The sequence below is a fragment of the Lontra canadensis genome, unplaced genomic scaffold (assembly GCF_010015895.1).
Source record: "Lontra canadensis isolate GAN:19392208 unplaced genomic scaffold, GSC_riverotter_1.0 scaffold182, whole genome shotgun sequence".
NCBI lineage: Eukaryota > Metazoa > Chordata > Mammalia > Carnivora > Mustelidae > Lontra > Lontra canadensis.
This window is the reverse complement of record NW_022631176.1, coordinates 847,050-860,880: the sequence shown is the minus strand read 5'-3', so window position 1 is coordinate 860,880 and position 13,831 is coordinate 847,050. Positions and strand designations below refer to the sequence as shown.

The 13,831-nt window shown below is 47.9% G+C and overlaps 1 protein-coding gene across 1 annotated transcript in view; it reads left to right on the top strand.

Annotated features, from left to right (window-relative positions):
* TMEM132D (transmembrane protein 132D) overlaps positions 1–13,831 on the top strand; it is a 580,096-nt gene that overhangs the window by 280,455 nt on the left and 285,810 nt on the right. The window contains exon 3 of the mRNA XM_032846888.1: positions 2,703–2,849. Within this exon, the coding sequence (XP_032702779.1) occupies positions 2,703–2,849 (147 nt within the window). The remainder of the gene's footprint in view (positions 1–2,702; positions 2,850–13,831) is intronic.

Here is a 13,831-nt window from a genome sequence, read left to right as displayed (position 1 = left end):
GCAACCTCCTAGTGTCCCTCACTACATTTCAGAAAGACCGTCCCTTCGAAGCCAGGCTAGTCATTTCAGCTTCACCTCACCGCCGCCGGCTCACTAGGAAGAAATACTGGGTACATCATAGGTTACATAAGCAACCACGCTCTTTCCTGAGAACCTGAGAATGATTCACGGAGGAAGCATTCTCTGAGCTCCACATGCCCTACTTGTGAGTACCGTTTAAGAAAGATACGAGCCCATTCTCTACCGGGGAAGTCTTGGGCACCAGCGTCTCTTGTAGAATGAAAAGATCACCAAATCCAGAATGATGACCTATTTATTTAAAGCAAATTTGATTCAATAAAATTCCAGCGCACCGTAAACGGGCCAGCCCTCAGAATTCATCCAGATATAATAGCAGCTGTCCTCAGTGAATTGAACTTTTTTTCAGCCACCACATCCTGGTTGCCTGCTCTTTAATTGATTTCCCACAAGGCAGAAATCATAGCTTATTCACCTGTGTGTTGCACTGGAGTATTTTCCAGAAAATGAGACGGCTATCTGGCCTGCGCATTCAATTCCTAATTTATAAATGGCTGCATTCAGTGTGTAGGCCTGTACGATGATTATTTAAAACCCAAACATGCAATATTTTTCCCCCACCGCAGAAATACTGTTTTCCATTGAAGCTCACCTCCCAAAACTTCCAGCTTTCGCACCGAGGGCCACACGTCATGGTTCCTCTTCTCTTTGTAGAACAGTCAAATCAGATTGCGTGGCCGGTTCCCCGGACGCCCTCAGGTTTGGTGACCTGCTAGGACGACTCCGGACACAGCACACAGTCCTAATCATGGCGCTGGTTTGTTACAGCAAAGGACACAAAGCAAATTCAGCAAAGGGAAAAAGACGTGTGGGGTGATGTCTGGGGGAGTTAGGCACAGGCTTCCAGAGTCCTCTCTCTGGGAGTCACGTGGGATGCCCCCGAGTTCTTCCACAATGACTCATGGCCTCACGTGTGAGTGTCATCCACTGGAGAAGCTCAGCTGAGCCTAGAAGCCCAGGGTTTTCCCTGGAGGCTGGCCACCAGGGCCCTCTGCCGGGTATGCACCGTGATTCCAGACTCCTGTGGGCGTCGGGCATAAACCCCATTGTTTGTACAGACGGTTTGGGCAACCCCTCCCCATAAGCCCAGAGCCTGGATGCCAGCCAGGGGCCTCCTTGCCCATGAGCCTTTCTGGAACAGCAGGCTCGGGCCTGCTGCTGGGTCTTCTACACGATGTACTTGAAGTTGTTTGTGTGGGAAATCATGTTCCTGAGTTTAGGGCCAGGCATGTCCCTCTCTCTCCTCTTCCCACCCTGCTTGTCTCCACACATGTATGAGGGTTCAGAGGGGGAGGGTCGGGGTCTGTGTCCGGGGCTCTGTGTCCATGTGGACACAGCAGTTTGACCTCTGAAGTTTGTCTCCCCAAACCCTCCAACCATCTTCTCCTCGGTTCTGCTCGCCCCTGTAGCTCCTGCTGCAGAGTTCCTCATGTGCCACCCAAGGGACGAGGAGGAAAAAACCCGTCACAAACATGACTCTCAAACATGAGGCCAGTTTGCACATCAGACAGTGTGCGATGCCTTGCATTTTGTATTGTACATTTGCCGTTCTGTATATTTTTCACTTGAAACTTCTGAGAACAAATCAGGGCTCTGCTGTGACATGCCCTCTTTCTCAGCTCCTCGGTCGGGGATGACACCCCTTTCTCTCGGTGAGGAGCCTCTGGGCGTGTCGTCATCCCCCTGCCAAGGACGATGAGGAAGGAGTGAATGAATGGGTGTGTGGCCCACAGCACACTTGCCTTGGCAAATCTGTCTTTGTGTAAAGTCCGAGTGGGTGTTCGATCTCCAGACCCAGGCTGACCAGTGTGGGGTAGCAGGGAATGTGGACCTGGGTCAGCGGCTTCTGCCCCAGATGGGTGTGTGTGAGGCCAAGGGGAGCACCGGAAACGGTTTGAGCTGCGGTTTGGGGCCAGGAGACACCTGGGTCATCTGCTGCGTGACACCCAGGTCCTCCCCCTCTTAGTGGAAGCTGACCCCACGGGGATGTGTGATACTCCAAAGTGTTGACGCTGTAACACTGGGGAAGTGCTCCTGGTGTGTGGGTGATGGTGATGCTCAGGGTGGAGGAGACAGTCAGGCTGCGTGGCAGGAGGGGCGCAGGCGTGAGTCGGCTGGGTCTGTTCAAACCTCAGCTCCTGTGTCCCTGGGGCCCCTAGTTCTGCCCTGTGCACACCTGAGGGATGCAGGCAGTCCAGGTGAGACATTTGTGCCCAGCGCAGAGGAGATGGTCCGGGAGATGGTCGGTGCTAACTTCATTCACGTGGTTTTAATTCATTTCCTTCTCCTGTTTAGTTTTCACAGTCTGGGGGTTTCCAAGACAGTCATTGTTTAAAAAAAAGATAAACAAAAAATGATGCCACACATGAATGCAGCTGGATTTCTTTAGGCCACAGACTGCCCGCGCACCGTCCCTCGCCCCCCTGCTAGAGGTGGGAGTGACTGGGGGACAGTTAGGACAGAGCGATGGCGAGGTGCTGGCAGACACATGATTGAATCCCGTTTAATGCGAGCTGACACCTGCCAGGTGGCCGTGTGCAGATGCGTTCCCCAAGTTCCCAGAACCAGTGGGACCCCAGGGTTCCCCAGCGCCGTCTGAGCTGTGCCCTCGCTGTCTCCTACAGGGCCAAGGTGAAGAAGGGCGTGAGCGTCGTGGGGGTGAGAGCCAGCAGCCCTTCCATTTGGGAGGTCACGCAGGGCACGGACCACAGCGGCAAGTATGCACCTGCCGTCATCGTTTGCCAGAAGAAATCTGCTGGCTCGGAAAACAGGTGAGTCCCCACAGCATCCGGCGTCTCCACACTTGCTGGGACGGGGAGCTCCTTCTCCCCTCGTGTGTTAAAAACTCTTCTCACTGTGGTTTGCATGTGATGCCTCTTGTGCATGTAACTCGCACTTCTCGGGGGGATGGATGGATTCCATCCCTTGGGAATGGTGAGCTGTACTCACAGTGGGCCTCCTCCACGGGTTCAGCATCGCCGCGGGGCACCTGTGAGGGCGGTTTGGTGCAGGGGGGATTTATCTACAGATGGTCCTGCACTGCCCCGTGCCCCACCCGCATGGGTCTGGGCATCTCTGATACTATGGCCTGTCTCGAGAGCATTATGACACCAGCCCTGTGTGTCTCTGGGCACACATGGGGTGGGATCCCCGTTGGCCACGTAGACGTATGCGATTGTGTTTGTGCACACGTGTTGGCTGATGAACGGCGAGCTGTCTGCTGTGCAATGATAAGGCTTTGAGCATCACTCTAGAGACAAATTAAAACTTGAATCTTTGTCTGAGACCCACCCAGTTAGAAAACGTCAACTCACAGCTGGGCAGAGAGACTCGGATGTTCAGTGGTTCCTGATTTATTCCTGTTTTCTGAAACCTCTTTTGTGGCTCTAGAGAATTCCTAGTCTGGTCGCATATTTTTGCCACTTTCAGGCTGGTTGTTTTTTTGCTCTGTATATTACCGAAAATTGGAAAAATAACAAGCAGATGAATCCCAGGTACGTAACATGGTATTCCTGGTGTCAGGTTATTAAACTTCATAGCTCAGTGTTTGGAAAAACACGTTTATTTTCCATTTACTTATTCTGATATCGAGAACGTGAATCTCTACTGAAGGCTATGATACAGTTTTTTGGTTCATTATCAGGGAGCATTTGACGCCACTTTGGGGACAGTTTGATTCGGGATCCCTTCTGCCTTCCTTCGCACCTTCTGTGTTCCTGGAGCACCAAGCTTCGGGTTGTCAGCCCTCAGGCTCTCACTTGCGTCTTTCCTTTTGTGCTCGGTGTTCTGTGAGTTTTTCCTGCAGATTTGCTTGTAGAGGAAATGAGAGGAAAGGGAAGAAATGCAGATCTGAGTTCTGCGCTCACTGTGGAGTAACAGAATGGCACACGAGTTGACGTGATGAACTTAAACGTGTCCGCACGTCCAAATATGTCTGTGCCAGTCATGTGATTTGGGAAGTAAAGTTTAAAACCTCAGTAAAGGTTTTCTTGTGTTGTAAAGTTTGCAAAAATGAGGTAGGAAGGATGGATGGATGCGTGGACAGATACATGATAGGTCATTAGGTAGACAGGCAGGTAGGTAGTAGGTAGTAGGAAAGCAGGTATTTTTTACCAAAAGAAGAGAAGGATTTAGGGGGAAGGATCTCATCCAGTCTGTTTTGTTTTCTGCTCTCTTTCGTGCATTTCCTCTGTGGGTTATTGTTAATAGTAGCGGTTGTGGTGTTTTCTATGAAATGTGAACAGGTTTGAACCATTTTAAACTTTTGTGATTTTTTGTTTGTTTATTTTGCTTTTTTGCTTTTGAGTTTCAGGCCAAGAACTAATTCAGTTTGTCTTAGGGCCTGGAGGAGAAGTAAGGAGACTTTCCCGAGGTGCCTCATCCTCATTAGGGTGTAAGCTGCTTTTCCTCGGTCAAGCAAAGGGCTTGAACACTTCTTTAAGTGGGACAGACACTCAGCGTCCGCAGAACACATGGAAACACATCAGTGTATGGGGCATGCCGTTTCTCTTCTTTTATTTCTACCCGTGTCTTCTTTCAGAAGCAAGTGCCCCCAATGGAATAGCTCATTCTTCCTTCAAAATCCTGATGTCATGACGCCATTCCCTGTGGAGAACATGCCTTGTCCCTTCATAGATTCTGATGTCCATTCTCTGGTTTGTACCGTGGGTCCCGATGGTCGGGGACAGTACACATGCACCCATAGAAGTGCACACTTCTGTGCGTCTGTGTAGGCAAAATGTGATAATGATATACAGTGTATTACATGTGTATGTATTCACCACGTGTTTGTGTCCGTGACGAGATACTGTATCCACGCATGCCCACTCCACAGAACTCCACATACGATACATGTATGATGCAGGTGTTTAAGCACGTGCACGCATGTACGCACACATCGTCATGGGATTCATCGTGCTCACGTGTGGGTGGGGCGGGTTACGTTTGTGGAATCCAGTTCTTCCCCCATCGCTGGGAAGGCTCTGCTGAGTGAGGGGGCTGCACGTGGGGCTCTCCGTGAACGTTCGTCGGCCGCGGTTCTAGAATTACACTTCATCTCTGTCCCTACCTGTGCTGGGGGCTGCCTCCTCTCCAGTACACCTGTTTAAAAAAATAAGGCGTAGAACAGGGTGTATATTGGAGGCCTGTTTGGGGGGAAACCCCAGAGAAAAGTACTTTTGGAGCAGAGGATCTGGCCTCTGTGCTTTCTTCTGGGTGAGGTGCCAAGACGTTGGGGGAGAAGGTGGAATGTAAGTCCTATAATCCTGTGAACCATTTGGACTGTGCATTTTTCCCTCTGCGCATGTATTACCATTTAATAAAATGTATACAGCCGAATCGACAGTTTTGAATATGATATATTCATTAGTATATCCAATTTTCTCCTCACTTCAGCATTTTTCGTTTTACTTCTGGCAGCACGGTGTTCAGTGAACACACAGCAAGCGCCGGTCGTGAGCGGCCTGGGAGGAGAACCATTGCTATTTATCCTAAGAATCATTGGAAATGTATTACAGAGTGCGTAGTTTAACATTAGAAGGCTTTGCTTCTGAAGTTGTCTTGCTTTATAAATTCTCCCCGCCCTCTTTGAATGTTTTTTTAGTTATTCGTAAAAGTCAGAATCAGATCATCAGAATGCAAAGAGGCAATCTTAATTAGCCCGAGAGTCATGGATTTCATATTGCTAATAATTCACCATGGATCACGAAGCCGTGTTAATGCAGTTAAGTCACGGTGACAGGTGTAATTTTATGGATTAAGGAGACACTTGTGGTAGTGATGAATTCAACAGGAAGGAGAGATGCTCTCTCATCTGAGTTGAAATACATCCTTCCCTTTCTGGAGAAGTTTGGTTGCTGAAAACCTTATCATCATAGTATTAACATATGAATGTTATCACAGCTCTGGGGGCTCTTGACTGAGTGTTGCCAGGAAGTAGTATGGAACAGACCAGAATAATAAATGCTTTGCCCATCAGAATGCATCTTGCATTTTTAGAACCTTACTCGCACAGCACAAGGTAAACTGAGACCAGTGTGTGACAGAAGCCATTTATTTTTTATGTACTTGCTGTTCTCTACATCGAGAAGTGTTTTCCCAAGTTTGCCACTGTTGCTGCATAAATGATTTTAGATGGTAACATAGACACAGGTTTGAATAAATTTGAATGACATTTGTTCCCATGGATGTCGGTTCTCCAGGAAGACTTCTGGTGGGAGTGCTCAACCTTGTCTGTACAACGTCTCTCCTTTGCCAGCAGATCGTAGACAGGCAAGAGTACACAGCTAGAATTTATTTTTTTTTCATAATTATCATTTACTTGTTGTATAGGACACTGACGTTAAGTTTATCGTAGGTAATAAGTCTCGCTTTAAAATGTATATACTTCAAGAACATGAACTGCCATAAAAATAATAGATATTTCAAATAGAGACAGACATGACTCAAGTCATGACTGTGTATTCAAAGTGAAAATATTCTGGCATCAGTAAGTGTATCTGTAACTCTGTTAGGATTATTGGATTATTTAATTTTTAATGCATATAGGAGTGACTGAAATAGAAGTTTATTTCTCTCTCACCCAGAAGCAGCCTGATATAGGCCAGAGCTGGTATGTTACCTCCCCAGCCCTTCGGGGTCCCAGGCATCTGTCCTTCTTGCCTGGCACACAGGTGCAGGGCTTGTGTCCTCACAGACTAAGATGACTGCTGGGGTGCCGGACATCACATCTGCCCTGTAGAAAAAGCTCTTCTCAGTTGGGTCAACTCCCTTCCAGCAACTTTCCTGGAAACCATGCCAGCAACCCCCAATTTCCTTTTGCGTCTCATTGGCCAGGACTCAGCTCAGTGGCTGCACCAGATGTCAAAGGCAAGTGGGAAACATCATTGATGGCAAACACTACTGTGTCCGGCTCGCATCATTTTTCTGCTCCAAAGACAGAAGAACAGACCAAGTGGATCTGGCATCCCGAATCCTCTTTCTCAGCAGTTTTTAAAGGGCAGATGCTGTGGGATTTCCAGTAGGATGATGAAAAGCGCGTGGTACCTGGCGATCTCCTTCACTCCGCCAGCTCCTGGGGAGGTTTCCAGAGCTGTAGAGGGAATATGGGGTGGGTCGACCCACCTTAGCAATGCAGCAGAAACGTTGTGCACCTGCGAGAAAGTTAGGACAGAGTTTGTTCAGGTGTAGATGGGACTGAGCTGAAGGAGGGTGTCAAGGGGGTCAGTCCCAAGTGTGCGAGAGAGAGACAGAAAAAAAGAGAGACACAGAGAGAGAGGGAGGGAGAGCCAGGCTGAGTGGAGACCCAGGCATGGAAAGCCAGGACCAGGTCCTGATGCAGATGGCGGGCTATGCACAGGTGCGTGTGAACACGCAGAGCCGGCAAGGCTTCCTCTCTGGGAGCAGCAGGGTCCCTGCTCGAGAACCCCCCCACCACGGATGTCTGAGAATGCCACGTGAGAATGAACTCAGGGACGACACTGGAAAACCAGAGACGGGGCAGAGCTGCCTGCATGAAACAGAGATGGTTTTAAACACTGATGAGTGTTCTTAGACTCGGGTCAGAAAAGATGGATCCAGGTGCGAGTAGGGCAAGCCTCAAGATCAGGAGGATGGAGAGAAGCTGGAACGCCATGATCGTCAGGTTCTGGGCTGTGGAAACTCGAATCTGCGTAGCTGGGCAAAACCCTCAGGAGAAAGAAACTCCAGAAGAGAGCGTGAGAAGTGGGAAGGAGGAGAGACACCCCCCCCCCAAAAAAAACCAGCCAAACAAGAGTATAAACACAGAATGATCACAGGAACATGGGAGCTAACCTAGTTACCACAGGGTCCAGCAGTACTAGTTACATGTCCAGGTAGAACTTACCTAGTTACCATAGGGTCCAACAGTACTAGTTACACACTCAGGTGGAACTAACCTAATTACCACAGGCTCCAGCAGTACTAGTTATACACCCCGGCGGAGCCAACCTGGTTATAAGGTCCGGCACTGCACTTAGTGTACACTCAGGCAGAGCTAACCTACTCACCAAAAAGTCCACCACTCCTAGTTCTGCACCCAGGGCAACTGAAAGCAAAAGTTTTGCACAAAAACTGTTGCACAAACCTTCACACCAGCAGCACCCACTGTAGCCGAAAGGCGAGCAGATTAGACGGTGTGACATCCCCCCCCCCCCCCCCGCAAGGAGACATTGCTTGCAGTAACATGGAAAGAGGTGTTGACCCATCCACAACATGGACCAGCTCTGATCACGTCCCACCATATTCAGATGACGTGTCCTGAGCCGCCCAGTTCTCAGACCTGCGACTCCGCAGCTCATGCTTGCTGGGGAGCGGGGACTGGCCCGACTGCTGGTGTGTGTGGGTCTTTTTCGGAAGTAAGGAATGTATCGTGCCGGTTGGTAGTGGGGCTGCTTGGACCACGCTGTGAATATGCTGAAAGCCACTCACTTGTACACTTTAAAATAGTGACTTTGAAAACGTAGGAATTCTATCTAAATAATAGTACAAACAAGCTTACAAGAGAATGCCGATTTTGATTTTTAAATCCATAGGGGGCGGGAAAAATTGAGACCAGATCCATCAGAATGTAGACCGCGTTCATCCCCAGGTGTGACGTCACGTGTGACGCATGCGTTTCCCCGTCATTTGCTCGGTGTTTGTTTCTGAAAATTCCCCTAGTGAATGTGGATTGGTTTGAATTAGGGAAAGATAAGATAGGAAAACAGGAAAAAAGTCAGCTGTCATGCACTGTGACAATTGTTGAACAGAGTCCTGGATGTTTGTCCTTGTCATTGTGCAATGGGATAAGGACTATTTTGGAATGCTGTGTCCATCTGTTGGGTTGCCCAGATTTGAAGCCAGGAAGATCTGGCTGGCCTCTTTGTTTCAGGCAGTAATCACTTGTAGTGGAGAGCTTGTAGACTGAACACTGTTCTGTTTTGCTTTAGAAAGCGAAGTATTGGGACACCTGGGTGGTTCAGTTGTTAAGCCTCTGCCTTCAGCTCAGGTCATGGTCCCAGGGTCCTGGGATCGAGTTCATCGTTGGGCTCCCTGCTCATGGGAAACCTGCTTCTTCTCCCACTCCCCCTGCTTGTGTTCTCTCTCTTACCATCTCTCTCTGTCAAATAAATAAAGAAAATCTTTTTTAAAAAAAAGAAAGTAAAATGTTAATGATTGCACTTTGCTGTTGTCGGCTGTAGCAAGATGACAGACCCAGTGATGGAAAATAAAGATCACGAGGTTTTTTTTATTAATGTAATTTGATTAGCTATATTTTCCGGCGGTATGTCTTCAGTGAGACTCCTCAGCTCTTCTGACGTCTAGAACCCGAGTTTAATCACAACTAATCCTGAGATGACGGTATGAAGTTGTCAAAATGATATGTGTTCCCTGTGCAACTCTGGTTTGTTTGATGCCTTAAATGCTTGCAACATTGTTACCATTGACTTAGGGATTACGGTATGCATACATACTACCATTTGAATGGTGATTCCTTTCCAAAGGGTAGAAGAAACGCAGGGCATGAGAGTCAGGAAATGTGATCCGTATTTCTCATTTTTATGCTAGCCATCTCCCTTCATCAGAGAGGTACTAAGAGGTCAAGCATCATCATCTTTGATACCAGTACTGCGAGATCAGCCTTTGCTGAACTCTTGGGAGCATCTCATGATCCCGCGTGTGAACACAGTGAAATAATGCAGAGCGCCCTGCTAAGAAAACCATCTATTAATTGTTTTCAGAGTGCTAAAATGGCATATAATGTAGGGTGCCCGCATCCCCACGTCCTCCCAGATCGTGGAGGATTTTATTTTATTGCCCTGCTCTAAATGAAAATTTCCTAGAGTGTGAGATGAATTACGTTAGTCGTGTGTGGAGGTTTTATCGAGGATTGGGTCTGAATTTAGAACCTGTCAGAAGCTTTTCCATTCAAGTGTGTTTTAATAACTTCTGCATTAGGGATACAACAGACCGAGGTATTGTTTCCAGCACTGCCGGATATCATTTCTTCTAATCGTATTGCGGGGGGAAGAAAAGATGCACATAATAAAATGCGTTTCTGAGAATGAGGAAGAACGGGGGACGCTTGTAGCAATGTGTTGGGGTAATTATAAAATGCTTCCTGCACTTCGGAGATCTGTCAGTATCTGGCTACTAACGTTCAAGATGTGCGACCGTAGGACCCTACGATTGCATTTCTAGATACATCCAGCCCATTTAAAGCTTGACTATGGACACAGAGAGATGTGTCCAATGGCATCCGTTGCTATATTTTTAAAAAAAAGTTTTTTAAGATTTTATTTATTTATTTGACAGAGAGAGATCACAAGCAGGCAGAGAGGCAGGCAGAGAGAGAGGAGGAAGCAGGTTTCCTGCTGAGCAAAGAGCCCGATGCGGGGCTCGATCCCAGGACCCTGAGATCATGACCTGAGCCAAAGGCAGAGGCTTAACCCACTGAGCCACCCAGGGGCCCCATAGTTGCTATGTTTTTAAAAAATAACTGATATCCAGAACCAAACTAAATATTCATCAAGAGGTGAACTGATGTTTTAAAAAAACAGTACATTCATATGGGGGAATCTTTTCTGCCGTTGTGAGGAATGGCGTAGATCTGATTACGTATGTGCATCCAGATTTTATTTATTTATTTATTTGTTTGTTTATTTAGTTATTTATTTGAGAGAGAGCGCAGGGCAAGGGGCAAAGGGAGAGGCAGACTCGACGCAGAGCCCGAGGCGGGGCCCGATCCCTGGATGCTGAGACCATTCCCTGTGCCGAAACCAAGAGTCGGACACTCAACCTTCTGAGCCACCAGGAGCCCCTAGACCTAGTTCTTAATGTGCGGCAGCCTCAGGTTGACCTGAACATCCGGGGCAGCGGGGAGTGGGAAGGTCGAGTACCATGTCCGATGTTACCTCTCAGGTAGTTACAAGAGAGACACACGGACCTGTGCTGATTTTGAGGGAAACACTGAGTTATTACAGACGGAGACAAGGTGAGACATAGCCACTCTGTGGAAGTCCGGCCTCGGTGCACGGCTCGGAGGGAGGTGTGTGGGGAGCGTGGAGGAGACGGCTAGGGGATCTTCCCAAGACCGCACTGCATTTTCTGTCCCGGGAAATGGAATTTTCCTTATGTTGCTTCCGTGAGAAACATACAGACTGAGGACGTGGCATGACAATTCTGGCACATGACATTACAGTGAAGGGAAAATCAGGAGCCCAGTTCTCTGTGAAATTATACCTCCAGCGGACTCATTCACCACTTCCCGACTGCCCCTCCCCCAATCCCATTATGCAGAAGCACAGGGAAGGGTGAGCTTTGCCTTAATTTACCCTTGTGTTGCTTTACTTTTATTATGTCCATATGTTTGATAGTTAGTATCTCCCCTTTTTAAGGAGAGTGCCGGATTTAGAATTAAATTTTTAGCACCCGCTCTCAGCGGACGACAGCCGTAAGTTAGCACCACTCCTCCTTACTTGCAGAAGCTGTCTTTGCTGTCTGTAGGACCTCCGGGGTGCGCCCAGCTCAGGCGCTGGCTGCCCTTGCCGCCCCCGCCACAAAACGAGCGGCCACGGCGTGAGTAATGACTGACCGGCAGTGACGATCAGGTCCCGCTGCTCGCTGTGTTTGCTTCCAAGTGCTTCAGCCGAGGCTGGGCTGCTGGCTGGGTGTGATTTCACAACGCGGCCCAAGGACCAGCTCTGCATTCGTTTACTGGAATCACCAGAAGCGTCTTGTAGCAGGCATGTCTCACGGGACACCGAGCAGCCCATCTAGAAACCCGCGGACGGCTCTTCGCCTTCATATACATTTATGAGCTGGAGATGCATGGGGAGGGAACGCGTGTGCATGTGTCCGCGTGGGTGTGTGCGTGTGCACGCCATATGTGCACAGCCCTTAGAGTCCTGGTCTCCGAAGGTGGGAAACATTATCAGTGAAAGTCCAATGGGGAAAAATATGTCTGTGTCTGTCTCTGTGCACTGTGTATCATTATCTCTGTCTCTTCTATATCTGTATCTTTTTCTGTATCTTGCTCTGTCCTGTCTCTATTTATGCTTCACATATGCATAATAAGGATATATGCATAATGCAAAATGCAATTTTTTTTTGCCTTTGCTAAGAGTCAGGCGTCTCTGTGGTCATAAGTGTTTTATAGGTGTTCATTGCACAACAGGTGCATGGATCCCTGCATACCGTAGATGTTTCTGAGGGTGAGGGAACGTTCCGGGGCACAGCCAGCCTTCCGATCCTTTAGTTGTCCGGGCTGCTCTGGTCTCTGCCTTCTTGCTCCCGGGAGCACCTGCAGACATCCCGCATCTCCACGTTTCCCTGGTGTGCTCAGCTTCGTGAAGCAAACGCCGTGTTTGGATTATCTGATTCTTGAAGGCCTGGGGAACAGTTTAGAAAGATAATAGTGTTTCATGGAACGTTAAAAAAAGAAACAAAACGAGAATTATAGGATCCATCCAAAGTAGCTTAATTTATAGTCCCACTGTGAAAAATATCATCTTGTTTCTCAGGTTCTAAAAATTTCATTCTGATTATTGTTCTCTTGGACAGGATGGCTTCTTTTATTTTTAAATGTACAAGTTTTGGATTTTCTATCATGTTTAAAAGCGCCTTTCTTCTGACAGCTCTCTGCTTCCGTGCTGTGTGCCAATTAGTTCAAGAAGTCTCCCCGATGACTTGTTCACCTTTAACTCTTGTGGTTAATTTTGTCATCACTTAGCCTGGCATACCTTCTCCTTCTAGGCCTCATTGGAGAAGGAAGCAAGAAGGTCATGGAACGTTATATTCTTACTTAGTGCCCTTCCTTTTCTTTTGGAGCTTTGGAGTTATAAATTATATATCATAAAATTCACCCATGTGAAGTATGCAGTTAAATGGGTTTTAGAAATCTTCAACCGTCACCACAATCTGGTATCAGAGCAAACTTCCATTACCAGAAAGTCTTTTTCTTTTTTTTTTTAACTCATCTTCTATGAATTCCCACCTCCCCAATTCCAAGGGGATTGTCTCCATAATACTGCATTTTCTTTTCTGTCTCCATAATACTGGAGACAAATAAGTTGGCTATTTCCCAAAATAGCCCAAAATGGAAACAACCCACATGTCTCCCAGCTGGTGAGTGGCTAAAACACTGAGCAACACCTTCGCCATGGAACAGGACCCAGCGACGGGGAAGAGCGCCCCGTGTGCATGAGCGGGGCGTGGTGCCAGGGGCAGGAGCTCAGCAGCAGTAGCTGGTGTGCTCTAGCCTCCACTTACGTGCCGTTTCTAGAGCTCATGTCGCGGCAGTTCAGGTTCAACTTCTCACTGGGGTCCACCAAGTTAGCGGGCACCAGATGACTTCATTATGTCTGAATTACTCTTATTTTCCTCTTTTTTATAGATGAATTTGCTCTTTTAGATTTCAAACCTTTTTCTAAGTGGAACCTTATCCTCAGTGTGAATGCTCAGTGTTCAGAGGCCAAGGAAATGGTGCAGGGACCAGCCAGCACTGGGAGCTTTTTCATCTCCCTGTTTTGAAGAGAGGTTTCTCATTGGACCGGAGATGCTGATCAGTAAACATGGGGGCTCTCAATCCTTCCTCTTTGTCCTAAAGGTAGACCTAGTTTTTCTACCAGAAATAAGATGTATGACCTCAGCCCCATTACAGGGTCATGGCCTCTTGACTACAATCTGAATTCTAAAATATTCCAGGGAGAAAAAAGGATTGGGTGTTTCTGTTATGGACAGATGGCAGCCTAGG